General features: G+C 58.6%; 4 protein-coding genes across 4 annotated transcripts; 2 read left to right on the forward strand and 2 right to left on the reverse strand.

Moving 5' to 3' along the window:
• Nucleotides 1–77: 77 nt before the first annotated feature.
• BJ171DRAFT_568769 (uncharacterized protein) lies at nt 78–5,719 on the reverse strand. Its single transcript, XM_053113534.1, has 11 exons — nt 5,338–5,719; nt 5,109–5,241; nt 4,598–5,002; nt 4,344–4,429; nt 4,107–4,221; nt 3,433–3,914; nt 3,034–3,286; nt 2,636–2,900; nt 2,176–2,498; nt 1,975–2,081; nt 78–1,880 (listed from the first exon to the last, which is right to left on the reverse strand). Exons 1-11 carry the CDS (start codon nt 5,542–5,544, stop codon nt 312–314), a joined length of 3,945 nt encoding a protein of 1,314 aa, XP_052965732.1. The 5' UTR covers nt 5,545–5,719; the 3' UTR covers nt 78–311.
• A 914-nt stretch (nt 5,720–6,633) lies between these two features.
• Nucleotides 6,634–8,058, reverse strand: BJ171DRAFT_425192 (kinase-like domain-containing protein; the record flags this gene model as incomplete). Its single annotated transcript, XM_053107705.1, has 7 exons — nt 6,634–6,802; nt 6,924–7,035; nt 7,127–7,189; nt 7,276–7,310; nt 7,428–7,584; nt 7,719–7,821; nt 7,861–8,058. 7 exons carry the CDS (start codon nt 8,056–8,058, stop codon nt 6,634–6,636), a joined length of 837 nt encoding a protein of 278 aa, XP_052965733.1.
• Nucleotides 8,059–11,831: 3,773 nt separating this feature from the next.
• On the forward strand, nt 11,832–15,838 carry BJ171DRAFT_509192 (uncharacterized protein). The gene is made up of 10 exons (XM_053111358.1): nt 11,832–12,056; nt 12,162–12,253; nt 12,379–12,567; nt 12,732–12,966; nt 13,068–13,537; nt 13,863–14,022; nt 14,204–14,285; nt 14,427–14,904; nt 15,005–15,078; nt 15,161–15,838. Exons 1-10 carry the CDS (start codon nt 11,896–11,898, stop codon nt 15,659–15,661), a joined length of 2,442 nt encoding a protein of 813 aa, XP_052965734.1. The 5' UTR covers nt 11,832–11,895; the 3' UTR covers nt 15,662–15,838.
• A 2,610-nt stretch (nt 15,839–18,448) lies between these two features.
• BJ171DRAFT_582800 (uncharacterized protein) lies at nt 18,449–19,240 on the forward strand (the record flags this gene model as incomplete). Its single annotated transcript, XM_053114215.1, has 1 exon — nt 18,449–19,240. The coding sequence occupies one exon, from the start codon at nt 18,449–18,451 to the stop codon at nt 19,238–19,240; it is 792 nt and encodes a 263-aa protein (XP_052965735.1).
• Between the last annotated feature and the right edge of the window lie 1,659 nt (nt 19,241–20,899).

The following is a 20,899-nucleotide window of genomic DNA, read 5'->3' on the forward strand; positions in this document are numbered from 1 at the left end:
TATCCCGCCGTAGCCGGACATCGTTACCTATCGTCCATAGGCCACGGATCCTATCGCATACATCTGGCAGCTACCGATCGTTTCTATGAGACGGTATATTTCGATTGGAATGTAGAAGAGGTAACGGGATGCGCCTGCAACTGCTACTACGGCGCACCCATATATGCTTTTTCTGGGACCTAAATACGCCCACCCGCCCATCGCAGCCATGACCAAACGATGTGCTCAGTGTGCCTGGAAAGCCAAGCGACTCGAGAAGGCCCAGTATCTGGATATCGTTCGGGATTGACAGTATGTGTGGGAATGGGACCCTATTTTTTCTTGGCGCGGCGTTTCTTCTTGGCGTGGTTCTTTTTGGAGTTTGTGGTTTTGGATGCATTTTTTGTGGCTGCTTCCCTTGGTTGGGTGCCTGGTGACTGGGCCTGTGGCAACACCGCCGGCGCTATGCACGAGTCTCCACTCGACGGAGACGGCACTGACAGGGTGCTTTGGCTCTCCGGGCTGTCGACCTTCGTACCCGCGGAGGCTCCTTCGTCTTCGGATATGCCTGATAGATCGGACTCGTCGGTGTGCTCGTCGGGGTGCTCGTCGGGGTTTGATATGTGCGACTCTGCTGACCGGGATCCGCCTTGCGACATGCTGTTCGGACCTGACGGAGAGGCTACTTCCGTCTCACCAGACGACATCTCGCTGGATGCCTCGCCGTGATCAGGGTGGTTGGAGTGGCAATTGTTGTTCGTCGAGCCGCTTGTCTCGCCATCGTCTCCGGCGTCCGAGGTCGAGAACGCTCCGCTGAAAACATCGACGTATTCGTTCTGCACCGGAGCTTCATCGGGCCAGAAATAGCCATCGTCTCCAGGACCGGGTCTGTCACCAAAGCCGTCGCCTGGGCTTTCGCTGCCGACTTGGGGCGGGTCTCTAGCCGTCCACTGGGTGTTCGGCAGATCCGGCGAAACGGGCGCAGCTCCCCATGTGGAATAGATTCGAGCTCCCTCGGGGCTCTTGGTCGAGTCGCTCCAGGATGCACTAGACGAGCTCCATGGCAGTGGCTCTGCTTCGTGTTCTTGCTCAGCGTCGACGCTCCAGCCATCGACAACCACGGGCGTCGGGCTCGGAGCCGGAAGTACAGTCGTTGACTTTTTCTTGTTCAGCGAGGGCGATTGGAGAGGCGAGTGCAGCGGCGACGCTAGGGGTGAGGCCAGAGGAGAGCGGATGTGGCTGGGCGACACAGCCGATATCAGCAGCGGTGCAGCCGGGATAGGCGACTTGAGGAAAGTGCTTGCTATCTCCTTTTGCACCGTCGAAAACAGCGCCATTCTCGGTGGCTCCTCGCCTGCGATGACGCTGCTGCTGCTGGCGCCGACATCGGAATGAACCTCGCGATTAGCAGAGGACAGCCGAGGAATCGCTGCCAAGAAAGGCATGGCGCTACCCTCGACTGCAGAGCTTCCTTGGGACCTTTCCACCGATTTTTTGGCTTTCACCGTCGGTGCCGCGGCTGCGAGCTCATCTCGCGCAAGGGCGCTTGGTTTGCGGTCGACCGGAGGGACAATGGCCGACGGTTTTGGATCATCCGGCGAGATCTCAAGCCGAATCATCTGCTTCTGATAAACCTCGGTGGAAATCCAGTGTTCGTAATCCTCGACAAAGGCCGAGTCGGTGCGGACTTGAAGACGTTCCAGGTACCTTTCGTACTCGGGATTGTTTGGATAGAGCGTCCCTCCCTCCATCAGCAGAGCCTCCAGCTCCTCGTCTGATTCCAGGTGCGGGTGTCCTGGCGGCGGAGTGCTCTCGATTTGGGTGCTGGCGCTGGGGAACAGCCCTTCAAAATGACGCTGGTGGAATCGCACCGTCAAGGCGCGCATATCTTGCTCCTGAGCCTGCAATTGACGGCGGAAGGGAGATCGAGATCGTTAGACGGCAGTCGTCGGCCTCTGTCGAACTTTGGCGGCGGCGCATGCTCATGACACGTACCAATGCCTGCTCGGGGCTGCACTCGGAGTCGCTGCAGAGATATTCCTCATTCAACCTGGGGCGCAGGTGCATGAATATTGATGTAATCACCTTCATGTTTGCAGTCACTGGTTGCAGAGCGTAGTAGGGTTAGGATCTCAAATCACGCCGCCATGGATGCTCTATGCTGGGTAGGCGCTGACAAGGGCATCCGAGACCCACCCGATCGCCATTTCTTCCCGAGATAAGGGGTTTGGCTTTTGAGGAGCTTCAGGGCATAGATCTGCACTGCATAGTGCTGCACGCGGACGACTCGCTTCAGCAGCGCGTTGGGCTTTAGCTGGACAAATGCCATGATTCGATGCGGCTTGCGTTTGGTCATCTTCTGGAGGACACGCAGCAGGTTGATGGTACTGAAAAAGTTCCTCCAGGACACCTTGACAGTGCCATCGCCCTCGACTGGAGAGGTCGTGTTGGATGCAGGGACGGCGCCGGGATTTTTGTCATCCGTCAGGCCCCCGCCGGAGCGGATGTATGCAAAGAAGCTAGACAAGGAGAGGGAATGCACGCGGATTTGATTAGCGACAGTCCAACCAGAACCGTGGCGCAGTAGTGAATTGTGAGCGACCGACATATGGAATCGTTGAGTTTCAGTGGTCTGGCTGCTGTGGCCATCGCTCACCTGGGCTCTGTTTCTTTCCTGTCCCTGAGCCACAGCGGCAGAGTATTGGCGTTAATACCGGTAGTACTGTTACTTCCAAAGGTCGATGTGGGCGCTGGGGTCTGGGGAGAGGCCGAGTCCATTGTGCCCCAGCTCGTAAAGTTGTTGACAGGCGGTGCTCGAGCGGCGGCTTGGTTGGGGAACCAAGAATTCAGCATCTTCAGGATGAGAATCGAGCAATTTTTGTCGAGGAGTTGCTCGGAGATGTATTCAAACATGAAAACATCTTGGTGGTTTGAACCGAATCCCAAAGGACAGAGTCAGTTTGACGTCCTCGGTGAATCACAGCCGCCAGATAGCACGACTGAGGCATGTACACAGTCTGGCATAGACACAGGAACAAGCGCAGATTGACTTACTGCACGCCTTGGTGCTCTTCAGGAGCAGGAAGAATATCCCCGTGAGGGCCTTGGTCACGATCTCCTTATGACGGCTTAGATCTGCCTGCTCGACGGCGCGCTGTCGCTCCTCGGCGGACAAGTTCTCGACTGGGGTGTCGAGGGCTTGGTTGCCTTGTGTGTTGGGATTGGAGTTTGTCCAGCCAATGTTGACATAGTAAAGAAGACGCACCAGGGTATCGATGTAGGTATGCAGCTTGGGGAGAAGCGCCCGCTGAGTTGAGACCACGCAGCCGCGATCGAGTTAGAAGACAATAACAAAGTTCCGGCTTCTTACACAGGGCCACCGAGTCCGCTGAGCCGCGACAGGAGTACGGCTGCCGCCGATGGGCCAACCAAGTGAGTCGATGCTTTGCTTACATAGGTTGCTTCGATTCTCTCGAGCCGCTCAAAGGCGTCGTCGCTCGCCCATCTGCGAGCATCATCGGAGCGGTCCCGGGTGATGGGTCGCGTCTGGTGGATGTCTTGGGTGAAGACCGAGCTGCCCATGGTCGCCATCCTGTCCTGGTCGAGCTGCTCACGAGCGATCTGCACCGATGTATGTGTGATGTAGAGATGCCTCTCCAATACTTCCAGGCTCTCCTTGAAGGCACTGGGGAGTGGCTCGTCGGAGAGAGGGAGGATGGTTCCCGGCCATGTAGAGGACTGGGAAATGACCTTGTCAGCCGTCTGGAGACATGGCTCGTATGCCGAGAGCGAGGTGGAGAACTTGTAGAGACCGGCCTCTTGTTGTCGCTTGCCGAGGATCGAATGCACCTCCGGCAAGAAGCAGATTGGATGCCGGTGGGATGCTACTGCATGATAGAGATGTAAATCTGCAGGCGACGACTTGAGGAAGAGTCCTAGTCGTATCCAGACCGAAAGCGTCAGCAGGTAAGCGACGGAGTGCGACGGCCCCCGACTTCTTCGGTGGGCCTTCCGCTGGACAAGCACATGCCGTCCGGTTTGGGCTCACGGCGCCGTCCTGCGTTCCCAGAGCCATGATGTCGCTGTTGCCTCAGAGGCTGCCAACAAAACGCCGATGTCAGCCGTACCCTTGTCGCTCAGCGGATCGAGCCCTTCTCGATACCGCGAGGCATTTTTGAGGTCGGCGAAATGACGGGTTCCTCCAAAACAAGCCAGCATCGTTTTCCAGAGGAGAGCCATCAACTGCGGAGCGTGCGCAAATATGATCAGGATCCATGGACATGGTCACAGAGCCACCTTTGCATTCGTTCAGTCGGTACAAGCAATATTCTCCTCTCACTGCGCGCAATGCTCGGATGCGATACCTTCTTCAGCGGATAGTTTTGTCGGTTGCTCTCTTGCATCTGGCCGATGCAGTCGAACAGGAACACCAGGAGACTCGGCTCGCCGTCTGCAAAAGGTTGAACGCCAGAGATCAGCTGTCTGTGCTTGATTGGTAGATTTTCGTGACTGCCGGCTGAAGCAAGCCGAGCATGTTGACAGCCAGCCATAGACAGAGCCACAGACAGAGCAGCAGACAGAGCAGCAGACAGAGCGGCAGACGATTGCCGCTGCTTACCCAGCTGCCGAACAAAGCTCGGGTCGTCCAGGTTCACTTCGACCAATAAATAGATTAGGTTCAAAAAGATCGATATCTCCAAAAACAGCATATCGAGCTGGCCCCTTTCGCTGGGGCTCGGGGTCGGTCCGATTTTCTTGGAAACCGCGGCCAGGGTTCCAGAAGCATACTTGAGTCCATCTATGAAGAACGGTGTGGCTCCGATCCGGCAAAGAAAGCCGTTGTTCTCCTTGATCATCTCGATGTGGCTCTCGATACTGTCTGCCTCTGCAAAGACCCCCATGGATATGTACAGCAACTCTTTGATCGACGATTGCCGCCTGTTCTGATCGGCCTGCTCGAGCTTGTGCAGGAGGAGCTCGATGTAAGACTGCTTCGTATCTGCCGATGCGTCAGTCCACAGCCCTGCGCAAGGCAAATGGTAGTGGTCAGGGTAGCGACGAAGATAGGGCCAATGTCTATCTGCTTGCGTATCGGAGCGACTGGGTGCAACGGTCGCCAAGATGCGCACCTGGGAAAAACTGTTCGAACAACTGCTTTCCTTGCTGAATGGGGACGCCGTCTGAATAGGCAAAGAACTCGGTGATCTCATTCTCGAGCGAATCTCGGTCGGCGTACGTAAAGGCAGCCTCGAGAAGCGAGCCCTGATGGAGGAGACGGGGGTGAGTGTGTGCGGAGGCCGACTGACGGTCGGGAGCAGAATCGGCAGCGAAAGCGGCTGTGTCGGAAACGATGCTCACGCCAGAGGATATCGGCGAAAAGTCCACGGATGGCTCGTCCTTGTCAAGCGATAGCGAGGGAGGTGGGATTTCTGGGATGGCGGTCGTCGGAGGGGGAGTGGGAGGACATGGCACCGAGACAGGCTTGGACGGGGGGGTGGTCAGGGTCGAGTGCTTTTGGACTTGCGAGTAGATGACGGGCGGCGGGAGTCGTCGCTGGGTTGTCATGGCAAACGAAGTGGCGATCGGAGGGCGGGCGGATGTGCGACGACTGGATGCAGGGCGAGGGTGGAGATGAGGATAAGGGCGAAGACAACTGGATCTCGGCAGGCAGCCAGCAGCAGCAGCAGCAGCAGCAGGAGCAGCAGGGGAGCAGGTGCAGCAAGCAAGACCGAGACGAAGAGCACACCAGGGAGGGGCGACATGGCCAGGCGGGAGCGGCTTTTGTCGTCCGGGGGGGGGTCGATGCCCAACACGGCAGCGGCGGCCCTGTGCGGGACGTCTGCGGCCCTGGACGGAGTGCTTTGTCGCTGCTGCTGGAATCCGCGGGACAGATACCCAAAGACATCCGCACGGCTGGACGACAGACATGCAGAGGACGCAAGTCGGCCAAGTCGTCACTCGGGGATGTCGGCCCCACGCAAGCATCCTCAAGCTGGACACTGTATTGGAGCACCACCGGCCGCTAGCAGCCCGCATCGCTGGCGATATCCGGATCACAGAGCGACTCGCCGGCAAACTCGAGCGCAGAGAGCCCCGGCTCAGTCGGACGGAGATCTTCGGTGCTTCCCTCGGAGGACTTTTCGTCGTCTGCATCCTCGTATTCATTGTCGTAGTCCTCCATATCCTCGACTTCCAGGTACTCCTCGCCGTCGGCAAACTCATAGTCTTCATTGGGATCCTCGGGCAGATCAGCATAGTGCGGTAGATGGCGCTTCGAGATATGGGGAAGTGCTCCAAATGGCGCCGAGTCGTAGGACGGAGAGCTCTGCACCTCCATCTCGGCCAGTTTCCTTTTCCAGATGGCCTGTGCTTCCTGGTAGTATGTCGGAAAGTCAAAATCCATGGGATCCAGCCCTTGAATGTATGGGTCGTGCAGGAGCTCGCTCGCTGTTGCCCGCAGCTCGGGGTCGCTAGCCAGACGGGATCAGTCGGCAAGATTGCAGTGGTTTGGTTGTTTCGTTTGCGGTTGATCATGCAATGTTGAGACCGTGAGATGTCATCCTGAAGCCAATATCGCTGATGGTGGTGATGACGATGGCAGCACAGGGATGCATTTCGCCCCACGCTGCTCAGCAGTATCCTCGTCCAGACCACTTACATCGTGAAGCATGCTCCAAGGAACCTCCCTTGCGCCTCGGGTGCGTCGTCGGGAAGCGGAGGAGCGAGGCCCTTCATCAGATTGAAGTACACCTGAAAATCGGCGTCGCATTGGCTCCATGGGCGCTCGCCGGTTGCCATTTCTATGACAACACAACCCAGGCTCCTGGTGACGCAATAGGTGTGTGAGATCACCAAGATGAAACCTCCACTCGCAGGACCGGCAGCGATGCGATAGGCCGGGCTCTGCCGTGGATGGATCGCAGCCGCCGTGACAGCCGCCATACCAAATGTCGACTTTGGCCGAGTATCCTTTCTTGTTGTTGACGACCTCGGGGGCCATCCAGTTCGGAGTACCTTTCATCGACATGCGTGACGCACGCCTGTATGGGAGTGCACCTGGCAGATGCGTTCGAGACCAACAGTCTCGCGAGTTAGCCCCTGTCACATTTCCAGACCGGCACTGGGAACGACTCGGGTCAGTACTTACTCCGGTTCTTCTTCGAGACTCCAAAGTCGGTGATTTTGACCACGCCCTCGAGATCAAGCAGCACTGAACGAGTACCAAGCGGGGCTGTCAGCAAAGCAGTCTCCAAAACAGCTCGAGCGCAGAGTCTATGTATTGCAGGGGGCACAAACCGTTTTCGGACTTGATATCCCGATGTATGATTCCTCTAGGTCGAGCAATCAAGCAGCATCGTGGAATGCCATCAGCAGCTACTCGCATGATCTGATGCAGCATATACTCAGCCCGACAAGCCCAAATCTGTCGGCGTCGCCTGGGAGCTTACTCTGAGTGCAGATACTCCAGCCCATAGAGAATCTGGACCGTCATAGACTTGATGAGGGGCTCTGAGAACGGACCGCACTTGGCAAGGACTGACTGGATGGATCCGCCAGGCACATATTCCAGGAATATGTTGAAGGAGCAATCTGTCATCTCGCATCCTCGAGAGTCAACGAGCGGTCAAGCGAGTCAGATTCCATGTGCAGGGGTGCTCCAAGTTTGATCCTCAGGCAAGCGATAGCCCCACAACCGCTACGGCTCTGCCCACTGTACCGGCATGGGTGTGACAGCATACCATAGTAGCGCACCACATTGATATGGTGCAGTGTCTTGAGCAGCTCTACTTCTTTCTCAACGGCCTCCACGATCGACAGCTTCTTGTCCGATATTGAGGCTGGCTGCGCCGGCACAACTTTGCCGCTCTGGCGCCTCGGAACCATATCGATCGTCTTGACAGCCATAAACTCCCACGTCCGCATGTTCAAGCCGAGATAGACGGTGCCAAAGCTGCCCTTCCCGAGACGATCGCCCTGATACCACAGGATAGGACCCTTGGATCTCACTTGCGCGGCGCCGCTATCGATATGGTCGCCTATTTGGGAGATGAGATGGGCCGTTGCAGGCGTGGTGGCCATGAGTTTTGGTGGGTGTGGCGAAGCACCCGATATCTCGGCCTCGGTCGCTGGCGTGGTTTCTTGGGCGACTGTGACGGTCGGGATCTCGGGAATGCTCTGTAGGGCTTTGATAGAGACATGGCTCCCATGTCGTATATCTGCCCTGGGATCCGACAGATGAGACATTTTGTTGGGCGTTGAGTTTGACTGGCTCACATAGATGGACAAATCCGGGGCCACGGCCCGCAGATCCTGGACCGACGTGGTCTTGCGCTGTTGCGAGGTGCTGTCTTCCTTCAGGAACCGTCTCTCTTTTGTAAAGACATCTGCCGAGTTTGCCCGGCTCCGCATGCTCTTCTTGTCCGGAGCCAGCTGTGTGCGACTTGCAACCACGGCCATGACGACTGTCTTGAGCTTTACCGTCGAGTGCAGGTGCTCCGTCACCTCTTCCAGGCTGCTGCTCGCGCCGCCGTTTGTGTGCTCCAGCTTGAGAATCGACACATTGTCGGTACTTGTGATGGTGCTCGAGGCCAGTGCGGGGCCTTGCAGCCGGTGCTTTGTCTCCGTTGGCACAATGACGATCTCGGGCTCGACTTCAATGGCGCCGCTTGCGACGGACTCGAGCGTACCCTTCTCTGGCGCCGAGATGTTGATGGTGTCGATGCCGGGAAAGTACTGCTCGAGCTTGTCGGCAATAGACTTCATGTGTGGGCGCTCGGGAGTCGCAATCTGAAGCTTGGTTTGCAGCTTCTGTGCCGGTATCGGGGTCTTTGCTTGGGGAGCAGCGGGAAGATCCAGCAGAAGGAAGTGGTATGATGGTGTTGTGATGCCTGTGACAATAGACAACAGCTCCTCGTCCGGAACCGGGGCGGCTGCGAAGCAGGAGAGAGAGTGCTAAAGTGTCGATGTGATGAAGGACATGCACCTGCTAGAGCTATTTCGACTGCAACATCAGGAACTGGAGCATTTACATCAAGCCACCAAGTTACAGCCCCCCCTTCCGCTCGCTCGTCGCAATTGGGCTTCGAAGCAATGAGAACAGCCGATATCATGTAGCGATCGATGTACTGGTTGATAGACTAGTCGACGAACAGACAAGCTCGCCGTACCTTTGTCCAGATCAAGGGGACTGAACTGAGCCGGAATGGAGCAGAGCGTGCCTCGTCCTGGCTGTCTCTTGAAGGCATGGTGGATCTTTTGACGAACGTGGGCTGCAGTCGTGCATCCACCCAAGTCGACTTTTTTGATGTTGGCTTTGGGCCCGCGGACCTCAAGGGTCACCTGGTGGCGGAGATGTAACGTGGATGTGGAATTTAGATGGTCGTATCGGTATGGCAAGATAGAGGGTCGATATAGAGCATGGTATCGATCATGCAGCTTACCTTTGGTCTACTTGGCTCAGCCTGAAGGAGCAGCAACCAGAGGAAAGTTAGACCAAGACGACAGACGACAGACGACAGACGACAGACGACAGACGACAGACGACAGACGACAGACGACAGACGACAGACGACAGACGACAGAACGAAAGCCCCGCGGACTTTAATGCACAGGGCCATCGAACATGGCCGGCTGGTCAATCATTCCTTCCCACAACGCACCTGTGACGGGCGGCTCTTTGACGAGCTCCGGATCTTGAGTGCATGGCCAACTTTGTCGATCCAGCTATGGACCTTGCCCCGATCCTCGCTCGGAGCTGAATGGCTGATTTGAAACTCTGTTGGACTAAACTCGTCGCCGGTGGTCGCGACTTCCCGCTTCGTGGGACTACACGAGTCGGGCGAACTTGTCATGATCTGGCTCAGCCGCGCCTCGATCAGGTCCCCGGAAGTCTGAGCCGGCATGGCACCACCAGACTTTCCGCTCGATTGCTGCTTTGTGCTGAAAAAGTCAATCATGAGTGAGCGTGGCCTTGGCTTGGGCTTTCCCGCAGGCGGGGCAGTCGAAGACACAGGCCCGACTGACACCAGACTGGTTTCGGATGGATCCGTGACGCTGATGGGTAGGGTGATGCTGGCTCCAGAGGTGTTCATTTCGGATATGCTCGACTTGGACGAGAACCAGCCGCTAAAGGAGATTTGGCGGTGATGAGTGCCCGACTCTTTGGCAGCACCCTTCTTGAAGACGGATCCCTTGAAGATCTGCCCCTCCGAGGGGTTGGAGATCTCGGCGCTGTTGGTGCGCGAGAACGACCCAGATAGGGTCAGGCCCACCGTTGGCGAGGCGATGTCTGGGAGCTCAAAGTTGGATGGCGGCTCGGAATAATAGGGCGTGGCGACGACGGGCGAGGGCTCGGTCAGAAGCGGGGACGGCAGCAGATCGCCAGAGAGCTGTGGGGAGCCGAGGACGGGCGATCTGCCGGATCGTTGGGGCTTGAAGTTGAGCGGTATCGTGGGCGACTTTACGGACTCGGTATGGCTCTTCTTGCGCGAAAGCATATCGACGCCGAGCTTGAGTATGTTCCGGACCCGCTCCGTCTTTTGGGAAGGATGCCTGTCTGCCTTTGGATCGGTACTGTTAATGCTTCGTGTATCAGACTCGGGATCGGGGCAGGTTGTGATGGTGATGTCGTTTTTGTTGATGCTCGAGTGGCTGAGATGAAGCTGGGAACCGCTTCCTTTCTTGACTCGGCCCAGCGAGCGGAACTCGACCTGAGGATGGTTGGCAGCACCAGTGGGCTCGGCCAGACTCCCACTCGAGGTGGATCGGAGGAGACTGCTTGAGTCGTTGGGGGCCGCTGTCGGTACGAGGTGGCCCGAGGAACGGTTGGGGTCTCGCTTGAGTTCTAGGGTAGGATTGGATCTCATGCTCCTCATTTCTGCGTGAGGGGCAACATGTACGGAGCAAATATGCTGAAGCGTGGGAACGTACAAATGAACAGGCGAGAGGCCCCTGATGATCGAGTACTGTGTCGATGGGTCAGCAAGGGCGGTGGGGTGCGCCACTGGGGTAATTCTCAAGAGGGAGAGCGAGTGACTTGATGAAGGGCGATGGATGGCTTGCGTAGACGGGGCGATAGCTGCTGCAAGGCAAGCCAGAGACCGACGAGGGTGAGGCGTTGGGCAAGACAGTATCGGGGTGGTTTGGATGCCCGGCAGACTCGTGTGGGCGACGACGGCGGTAGCGGTTGTTGAATGAGCCCAGCAGCACACGACAGAATCCCAGGGGCGTTCCGTGGATGGGATCCAGGTGAATAAAGGAATGCGAGATGCAGCCCGAGGAGGGGAGTCAGGGAGTAAGGCAGGGGAGGATGGGAACGACAACCAAGCGAGGGATTCAAACACCGTGGCAAAGCCCGAGAAAAACACCCCATTCCTTCCGCAGATCGCTTGGGCGCTGAATTGAATCTGACGGTTGGATAGCTGGATGGTGTGATTGGGAGGCGTACGGCCAAGGAGGCTTGCCAAGTGGCTGATCGAGCGCATCCGGCCAGAGCATTGGGCCGCTTGGATGCACTCCGGCCACGATCCACCCAGAGCAAATGCGGCACGGGCCAGGCCATCAGTCGACATCCGACGACAGCCAGGGTGCAGCGCCATACCGACGGGTGTAGCATCGTCTTGTCTCAGACCAGCATGCGATTCATGGAGGTACACCGATGCAGCGCCGCTGACGATTGCATCGGCCAGAGGGCCCTCGCTGCTGTGTGCTCTGGTCGATGCTGCATGTTCTGGTCGCCACATGGCGTGCCCGGGATGGTTTGCTGTCCCGTCGCGCTTTTGCAGCGCCGCCGAGGCCACCAACGACAAAACGGGCGTGCTGGCTGCAAGGGGCTTTGGGCCTCGGCTTCCTTCCGCCGGTCTGCTTGCATCTGAAGCTCGCCCATCGCTGCGGCAGCATCGTCTCCGTCTCTGTGCAATGCCACCGTGGATCCAGAGCCTGCACCTTGCGCTGGTGCTCCTCGCAGCCCTCCTCCGAGCCGCCCCGGCGGATGCATACACCTCGTCCACCTGGACGCCGTTCTTTGACCAGCAGGACTCGGCGTCGCTGCAGTCGCTGGTCTGGCCGTCGTATACAAAGTAGGCCGCCCAGCATCGGCCCCGATGTCCTGATGCTGTTGATTCCCACCCACGCCCGTCTAGATCCTCGATCCTTTACCCTGACCGGCTTTCACCCTGTGTTAGGTCCGGCTTGCTCACAGGCATCTTTGAGGGATCATTCTCGCTCCATCCCCAGCTTGATGGCCATCCGAGCCAGGTGGCCAAGGTCCAGAGAGGTATTGGCCACGACCCTGTGCTGCTTTACTCGCCATGTCATAGGAGTGTTGCTTTTGGTATCGCTCAGGCTGCAGGATGGCTTGGCTAAGGGCACTTTCTTCTGGCCGTTTCCTTCCCGCTCCAGATCGCTCTTGGTTCCTGGGCCATCTCGATCCCAACCTCGAGCTCAAGTGGACATTCAGTCCAACGATCCGCAACAACAGCCAGTTCAAGATCCTACATTCTATCTTTGAGGCCAAGCCAAACAACCAAGCCATCTTCACGGTGGCGGCGGTGAGCGGCAGCGTCTCCATCGACGACACCATCTTCAGCAGTAAGCGCCCATTCCCATGATTCTGGTGGCCAAGAGCAGCCTTGGCCGAGGCCTTGGGTCGCAATTGATCGTGCAGCCGAGCTTGAGCAATCGTAGATGCGGTCTCCCCTCGGGTGCCTCGCCCGCAAGGCGATCTGTAACATCTCTGCTTGCGTTCAACGCAGCTCCCGATGGCCAGGCGGCCCTGATGGTGATGAAGCATTCGTTCGATGGTCGACTCTTGTGGCTGGACAACATCACCCTCTTCTCGACACACTCGGATCCGTGGGCCCAGGATATTCCGATCGACTGCGCCGTTGGGTTTGATAGCAGCCACAACCTTCTCGTCGCAGGATCCTTCGTCGGCACTCGCTTGGAGCTCTCGAGCAAGCCGCCCTTGGGGTCGACCCTGGATATTTCGTGAGTTCCCCGAGCACCCTCTCCCGGGCTCGAACGGCTGTACCGCCATCGTGGTTATCTCATTACCATCGTCGTTCGTGCGCGTGTGTTCTCTGTTGCAGGCCCAAAAAATCCGATATCTTCTTGGTCTCGTTCAAAAATGCCGACGGCTCCATCCTCCAGGCACAGACTGGGCTTTTCGACACCCCCAGTAGCAAGGATGGAAGCGTGATCCGAGTCGTTACGGGGCTGCGGTGGGAATCGTGCCTCGGGCGCAACCTGCTCGCCTTCTACGAATACACGGTCGATCCCGAGTCCGGCAAGGCTGTATCAAAGGCGGTCGGCAAGATTGCAATCCTGAGCGATCCCAGCATGCTTGTCCAGACTACGCTCTTCAATGCCAGCTTTGACTTGGGAGCCGTCACGCAAAAGTCTCGCTTCCAGCTTCTGACAGACCTGGCGCTGTCGCACACCAAGAACCGGAAGACCGATGGATGCATGTTCTGGGTTAGCGGCGTGGTGGCGTCGAGCTCCTCTGCCAAGGACAATGCCGATTTCACGTCGTTTGTTGCCGGCGTCGGGGCCGAATCTGGTGAGGATCGACCGATTGGTGACTTTAGACACTTGATGCAGCGACTCAGTGCCGGCTGTAGGAACTGTCCTGTCTACTGGCTACGCATGTATACTCCTGTCTATGCCCACGCATCCAGTCGATCTCGCTCGCTCGCTTCCACCTGGGCATTCGATCGTTCTTGACAGTGCCCACGGACCACTTTGCGGCGGTCTTGGTTACCTGTCTACAGCACCTGATGGTGCTTGATGCACACTGTCCCTGCCGCTGATATCACTTCTGCGCTAACAACCTCATCCTTGGTGGTTCTGCCTCGGACAAACGCCTTCATCTGCAACGGCAACAGAGCATGTGCAATGGGTGTACGAAGACATCCCTGTTCAGGCTGACGGTAGCATAATATCGATGGAAGTCATCAATTTCGAGATTGCAAAGAAGCCGATTCGACTCTTGGTTCTGACAGGAGCGTTTGATCCGCCACCTCCTAGGAACGACGACGATGACGGGTATGGCGTGATGCCGTGCAACTCTAGCAATCCATGATAAAGTTCACGAGCCATGGGGACTCTGCAGTTGTGTGGGCGGTTGGAGTAAGCAGACGGCGGCGGAATCCGACGATGGGGCATCGCACAGAAGAATAGACGGTTGCTTGCATCTGACCCCGGCTATCCTCTTTCTTGTCTACAGTCTCTTCCCGGCTCCGTTCGATGGACTTGATCCCGGCCACCCAAATGCGGGGTATATGGCTGTCCTTGGCGACAATGGCAAGGTAGATAGCTCGCATTTTTGAAGAGCGGCCGCCGACGAATCGCTGTGGCGACCCAGGTGCATGATGCATATGCAGAACGTATTTCCAACGACATGCCGCTCCGCTGCTGGCGCTTTCTTCCTTTCCTGACCACACCCGCAGATCCTCCTGTCGGCCGATGTCGTGATTCCCATCCTTCCCAATCACGACACAAGCACGACGCATGTTGAGAGCATTGGCGCGACGGCCATCATTGGAAATCAGATCATGCTCTACGGAACAGTCACCTTGCCCGAGAAAGGCAAGGCTTCCCGCGGCTGGCTCGGCACCAAGTCTTTCCAGATGGTCTTTGGAGCCATCAAGCCACCGGCTGAGGCCCCCGAGTCGACAATCGCATCGTCGTCAATATCTAGGAGCACCTCAGTCTCGTTGACCAGCCCAACGTCGAGCTCGTCTGTGAGCATACCCCCGGCTTCTCCCAGCGCCGCGGCCACATCAGTTCCTACCTCTGCGGCCTCGGCTTTGCCGTCCTCCTCAACACCGCTGGCGCCTGAACCGCCGCACGAGCCCGTCCCTGATCGCGAGGACATTGAGCAACCGAGTCCAAATGGCCCGTCCTCTCAGCGTCCGGCAACACCAGGTAACAGCCGCTGCACATGCTGTGTCGGGGTTTCTTGCTGACTGAACAAGACCGTGATCACGCTGGCATCCATACTGACAAGCGCGCTCATGATGTACAGACGAGATCGACCAAGACGACGAGGACTACAGTGACGGAATTACCGACTACATCGCTGCACATCTTCAGACTGTGGTATGTTGCGACAGTGTGAGCTTCGGCAGTTCGATGCGCTCGCATATCTCATCTCCGTCCGTGTATCGCCTCTATCCAACAGGGCGCTTTGCTTGGAATTACCATCTTGGTCGTAGGTGGTCTTTATTACGTGCGACGACGACGACGAGTCTCGCGATCCATGTCGATCCCGATGCAAGAATGGAGCCGGTACCGCAACGAAAACGAGAGCTTCCTGGAGCAGCCTCCGCACAACTCCCCAGGCGATCTCGATCTCCGCCAGGGCATCATTCCCTGGGTTCAGAGCATCCTGGGCTTCTCACAGGCTGGAGGTGCACGCTACACGGGCGTCCAAAGCGAGGACGACGAGGAGCTCGGCAACCGATCCCACAGAGCCACGATCCAAGTCTCGCAGGAGTCCGCCAGCCAAGGAGGCATGGCCCTGACCAAGCCGATCGTGAAGCCTGTGCCAAGCCAGAACGACGACGCAGGGTCGGAGCAGGCCGGGGCAAGCCGAGTTGTGGTGCCGTCGCCGCCGCGACAGCCGCTCAACGTTGTCGAAGACGAGCCCAGCGCCAACTCGGAGGACGGATGGGACTGGTGAGCGGGATGCGCTGCTCATCAAAAACGAAACGGGACAGGCACCACCACCACCACCCTCTCGGAAAGCTGACCACTTTTTCCACACTGCCCACAATATGAAACGGGGCACCCTGTTTTCGAGGCCGGCATGTTTCGTTCTCCCCGGGTCCTGAATACACACAGTCATCGATCATCCTCAGACCCTCCGCCTCGACCCCTCTTGCTTGAGGCTCCTCAGGTATCTGAGCGATCCACTGCCGCCAAAGGGAGGGTGTGGCCGGCAGGTCTCTCTCGATGCAGTGGATGGAGTGGCTACAGTCGAAGCAGCGAGTCGAGTTGCATTGCTGTTCATCAACGCAACCAGAAACACGTTTTTTTGACTTGGGGTCCAAAGGGGACCGTTTCCGTCATGGCAAGGAAGATCCAGGATGATCCGAAGCCACCAAGGCAGCCAGGACCTGGAGTGGACCGAGAGGGATCCCATCCGAGTGGACAATCATGCGAGACGCAATGCGAGGACTTGTGCACTCCCACGCGAGGCCATGCAAGCGAGGCGAGATACGGCAAGATACGATGTGGGGGCGCAGGAGGCCGAGTCCAATTGCGCCAGAGACCCGAGGCAGAAGCTGGACAGAGGCTGGATGGCGCCGGTTGGCGGACAGGAGGGAGGGCTGAAGTGGACAATCGTCTGGACAGGAATGAGGGGACGACCAGGCCGACAAAATTGCAGATGCGAACAAGGAAACAGGCATGCGTGGACAAGGAGACAGATTGACCGAGAGATGAGGACGGGCAATAGTCGACGGCACCAGCGCAGGGCAGCCGCAGAGTGCACCCAGCTGCAGCGGCCAGGCACGGTTGACGGACCTGTGCTTGACAGGGCGGATCCATGTTGGTGGGTGGATGCAAGCCCGCAAGATGCACGCAGATCGGCGCATGCCCGCCAGACGGACATCCTGTTGCCATCGAGGCGGGCAACGACGCTGCCCAGGCAGGACGGTGGCTTGCACTGCCCAGGAGCAGCTGTCCTTGGGACGCCGTTGGTCTGTCCTCATCCTCTTTACGCTTTTCCTCGTCTGGCTGGCAACGAGAGGCCGCCCCCAGCCAAGGACAGCGGCGCCGCCGCGCTGGAGCCAGCGAGGGGGGGAGAGTGTCCGGACGCTCTGGCCATCGTTACGCCGGATGGGAAGGATGGCGAGGACGATGGTGGGAAAGGCGCGAGATGCAAGACCGGAGGAGCACCGATTGCCGACGAGAACGATAGCTGCGGGAGGAATGGTCGGCGAGAATGGTGGCTGTGGTGGGTGGGAGCCGACGATACCAAACGGGGCTGGTCCGAATATCAGCGACGGGGCTTTGACTGCCAGATGAGCCGGAGGAATTCGCACTGCACCGGATCGTCGCAGCCCGACTGCACCAACGACATCGTCGAGCGGCACTGTCGAGCGGCATTGCATTGCATTCGGTACCGCCCCGAGCAGACCCATGCCAGGCCGAACTATCCCACACTAATGCATTGCAACTCACACTACTCCAGGGCAACTCACACTACTCCAGGGCATTTCAAAATTCCAACCTGCCATTCTCTTTCGGGCAATCGCAGGCCATCCCAACTCGTCTCCGACCCCAAAACATACCGCAATCCAAGCCCCGTCGGGCATACCCACTCGGCAACAGTTCCCGTCCTGCCGTGGTTGCAGCGGCTCCACACGTGGTGGTCTCCTGCTGCAACAACCATGGACAGGCAGTCCCTCTGGTGGATTGCGCGAGCTGGTCGCTGCAGCCGCTATCGCCACTAGGCCGCCAGGGTATTGCCTAGATGCTGTCGTTGCTCTACCATCATTACTCTGCCATCATTGCTCTACCATCACCGCTCTGCCCATGCAGTCAATCGCCCCTGCCGTCGCTGCTCGGCAGTATCGCTCCCTGTGCTGCTGCAGCCGCCCTGCCTCGGCGGCGCCGCCTGATGGGCCGCGGCCAGCGGCCACTGTGCGCCCACACATGACGGCCTTGTTTGCATCTGGCCAGGCGGACAACTTCCAGAGCCGCCTGCACCCAGATCGCCCCAACACCGCAGGCCCCGTCCGCCTCTTTCCAGCCGCCTGTCCTCCAACTCTTGCCATTGTTGTTGGCCAGCCCGTCCTTTCTCACCATCGTCTCTGCATCCCCTTCCTTAAAGCCGCCACGCAGCTCGGCACTCGCACACCCATCCCGCTCTGTCGTCCGCCGTCGCCCAGCCTCCTGGTGTCTTCCGCTCCCCCCCCGTAACCCATAAAACGCCTCCCTTCCGCCGTCTCGCCCTCCGGCCTTCCACGGATCACCACCTCGCCTTGCCCTCTGCCTGTCGTCCGTCAAGAACGCCAATCTTCCTTCCAGAACCGAATGTCCTTCCCAAGCCGCGACATGTCCCAGCCTCATCTTGCCGCCTCGAATGGCCCCAGTAAGTTGTCCAGCCGATGCTGCTGTATCGAGCGATCTGAGCAGAGGCCGCTGTGGAATCCAGATCCTTGACAGTGCTGTCAAGCTTGCTATCTGGTCCTGCCAAACCTCTGCAGTTGCATTATCCGTCGGAGGGTGCTCTGGCAATCCAATCAGATCCCCGGATGCACGGCCGACTTGGTATCAAATGCCATTTCCGACCACACGCCGTCCCTCCAGCGATGCACTGCCGATTGGAGAGCAATGGGCCATCGTGGCTATTTTCTCGCCAGTCCGATCGATGGTCATCCCGACCCTACGACTGCCTCACTAACCATCAACACCCCATCATCTCCCCTCCCGCGGCTCTCACGATCTGGCCTCCGCTGCGATGCTCCTGCTCCAATTCTCCTGCTCGCCCATCGCTTCTTTTGCGACTGCACCCTACAATCGCTCCTCTCATCCGCCGCTTTCCAAAGACCGTGACTACTGGGGCCCCAATCATCCGCAGACGATGCAGAACCCGTACGTCGTCCCCGATCTCTCGCTCCAGTCTCTCAAGAAGCAGCGCTCGGACCAGTCGCTCTACCTCGACAGCTTCCACAACCGTGCATCGTCTCGCTCTCCCGCCGATGCCCTGGCGATTCACACCGGTGCTGGCGAGCGAGCGGATCTGCCGTTTCCGCAGGATCGATCCATGTCCTCACCAACGACGCCCGTGCCGATGCAGCGCCGCCTGGTCTCCCGTCCTCGTCCCATGTCCATGTCCAGCGTGTACAGCATGCCCGAGTACCGCCAGCCATGTTCGCCCACGATCCCAATGTCGCCCTACAGTTTTACCGACGACATGATCTCGCCGCGACTGCAGCCCAGCTACGGACACTCCAAGCCCATTCCCATGTCGCAGACCGCCTCAAAGTCGGTCTCGCCCTACCACGGCTACTCCCACAGCTCGCAGAGTAGCGGCCTGACCCTGACCCCAAGTCCATCCGGAGCGCAACATCTGACCCGGGTCAGCACACCCTCGAATGAGAAGCTGAGGTCCCGGCCTGGCTCGCGATCGCCGCCGGCGGGAACTGCCCCCAAGCCCGAGCCCAAGTCGACCGACACCTCGCGCATCTCGATCCTGTCCCTGATCTGCAGCGAGGCCCTGGACGACTATGCAGAGCCAGAACAGCCCTGAGCAGGGACAGCGGCTCGGCCCAGGACCGACCTGCTCTCTCAGCAAGCCTGCCCCGGTGCCTGCCTGGTGCCTGTCTGCCCCGGCCCATTCGTTTCTCTTCTCCCCTCCTCCTAGACCCATTCTAGACCCACCCCACCATGTCATCTGCCTATTCTGCCCTCCCCATACAGTTCACTTGCCTCCTCCTTTCATACGCACAACCACCATGTCTCCGCGTCCTCTGGCCCATGCCCTCCATCTGTCCATTTATTGTGCCATCTCTCCATTCGCCATCGATATGTCCCTCGCGTCCGACACTTGCTGCCTTTTCACTCGGTACGAGCCTCCGAGATGGGCGTCCCATCCTTCTGCAAATGCGGCTCTCGACTTTTGCACTCGGGTCTCCCAACACCCCGATCCCTTGAACCCTGTTTTGCCTATTTTGCCCGTTCGCCGTCACGCTGATCATCGCCTGCCAACAAAGCCCGGAAACCTGCATCACCAGACCAAACTTTTCACTTCCGTCGCCCCAGCCCTCCCGCCCTCGGCACCACCAAGCGAATGTCACAAGAACAGCTTTTCTCACGCTCATTCCCGTCCCCATCCCCCATCCCCATCCCCATCCCAACCGCCACACCGCTTCTTCAACCTGCCGCCTGGGTCACCCGATATCTCTCACCTCGGCCACTCGACATCCGCTACGTGGGGATACCCATCGCAATCGCCTGGTTGGGTGGGTGTGCCGCTTGGCCGCGGTCGCCACTAGCAGCGCCGTCGACAACAGGACCGGGTGGTGGTTGCTGAAAGACAGCGCTCTTTATTTTTTCTCTCAACTTGCATTTCTATCCCTCCTTCCCCTTCTCGAAGCGCGTGAGCTGGCCCTCTCTTGCCTCTTCGCATTGCTGCCTGTCGACAGCGGGCGCCAGGACGGACCTAATCTTTTGTCTCGCAACCCATCTAACAATGTATAACTCATGAACCAAATAACAAGTGTTACCAAACCCAAACGGCGCGGGACGTGGAATCGCTTGTCCGTTCGCAACGACCCGGGCGGGAAGCGGAGAGAAGAAAAATAGGTGACACCGGTCCCGTCCTTCAGCATGAATCGGTCGTGTCAGACAAATCTGCCCTATCGCTGCATGCCGCTCAAGGCCAACACGCCTGCTGCACCGCTTGGACGAACCCATGTTGGTTGCACCATCGATGCGGGTTGCGGGCATCGGTGGCACACGCCGTTGCACACAGGCATCGCACACAGCGGTGGGTTGCTTGTGCTGGCGAATGTAAGCCCAGGACCGTGCATGTCCTGCATCTGCATATCGCTCTGCCATTCTGTCGCTCGGCAGATGGCCATCCGTGTCGTCCGCATGCAGTCTCGTCCCCCCCCCCACAGGCCCGTTGCCGGTCGTTTGTCCATCCATCCACCCACACCATGACACTGTCCGGACACCACTCGCGCCTGGCTGCGCAGCCCATGCCCCGCACCGAACGCGCCGGTTGGTGTCCGAGGGCGGCCGCTCTGTCCCATGTCGCACAGGCCGCCAGGGCACGGGCCCCATGGCCACCGCGACAGCGGGCTTGGCTGGTTGCGCGGGTCCGGACGCCCGTGTCCGGAGCAGGCGGCTGAGCAGCGAGCACCCGTCAGGGCGGGGTTGGCGGAGTCGAAAGCGACGTCCGGAT

The sequence above is a fragment of the Polychytrium aggregatum genome (genome assembly GCF_025602895.1).
Source record: "Polychytrium aggregatum strain JEL109 chromosome Unknown BJ171scaffold_23, whole genome shotgun sequence".
Taxonomy (NCBI): Eukaryota; Fungi; Chytridiomycota; class Chytridiomycetes; order Polychytriales; genus Polychytrium; species Polychytrium aggregatum.

Bases quoted from the DNA above. Each gene is read 5' to 3' on its own strand.
- BJ171DRAFT_509192 (XM_053111358.1), top strand. From the start codon at position 11,896: ATGCCACCGTGGATCCAGAGCCTGCACCTTGCGCTGGTGCTCCTCGCA. The intron at 12,254-12,378 runs GTATTGGCCACG...TTCCCGCTCCAG, and splicing joins GGTGGCCAAGGTCCAGAGAG to ATCGCTCTTGGTTCCTGGGC. The intron at 14,286-14,426 runs GTAGATAGCTCG...CCACACCCGCAG, and splicing joins TCCTTGGCGACAATGGCAAG to ATCCTCCTGTCGGCCGATGT.
- BJ171DRAFT_568769 (XM_053113534.1), bottom strand. From the start codon at position 5,544: ATGACAACCCAGCGACGACTCCCGCCGCCCGTCATCTACTCGCAAGTC. The intron at 5,242-5,337 runs GTGAGCATCGTT...CTCCTCCATCAG, and splicing joins TTTCGCCGATATCCTCTGGC to GGCTCGCTTCTCGAGGCTGC. The intron at 3,287-3,432 runs GTAAGCAAAGCA...GTCTCAACTCAG, and splicing joins AGAGAATCGAAGCAACCTAT to CGGGCGCTTCTCCCCAAGCT.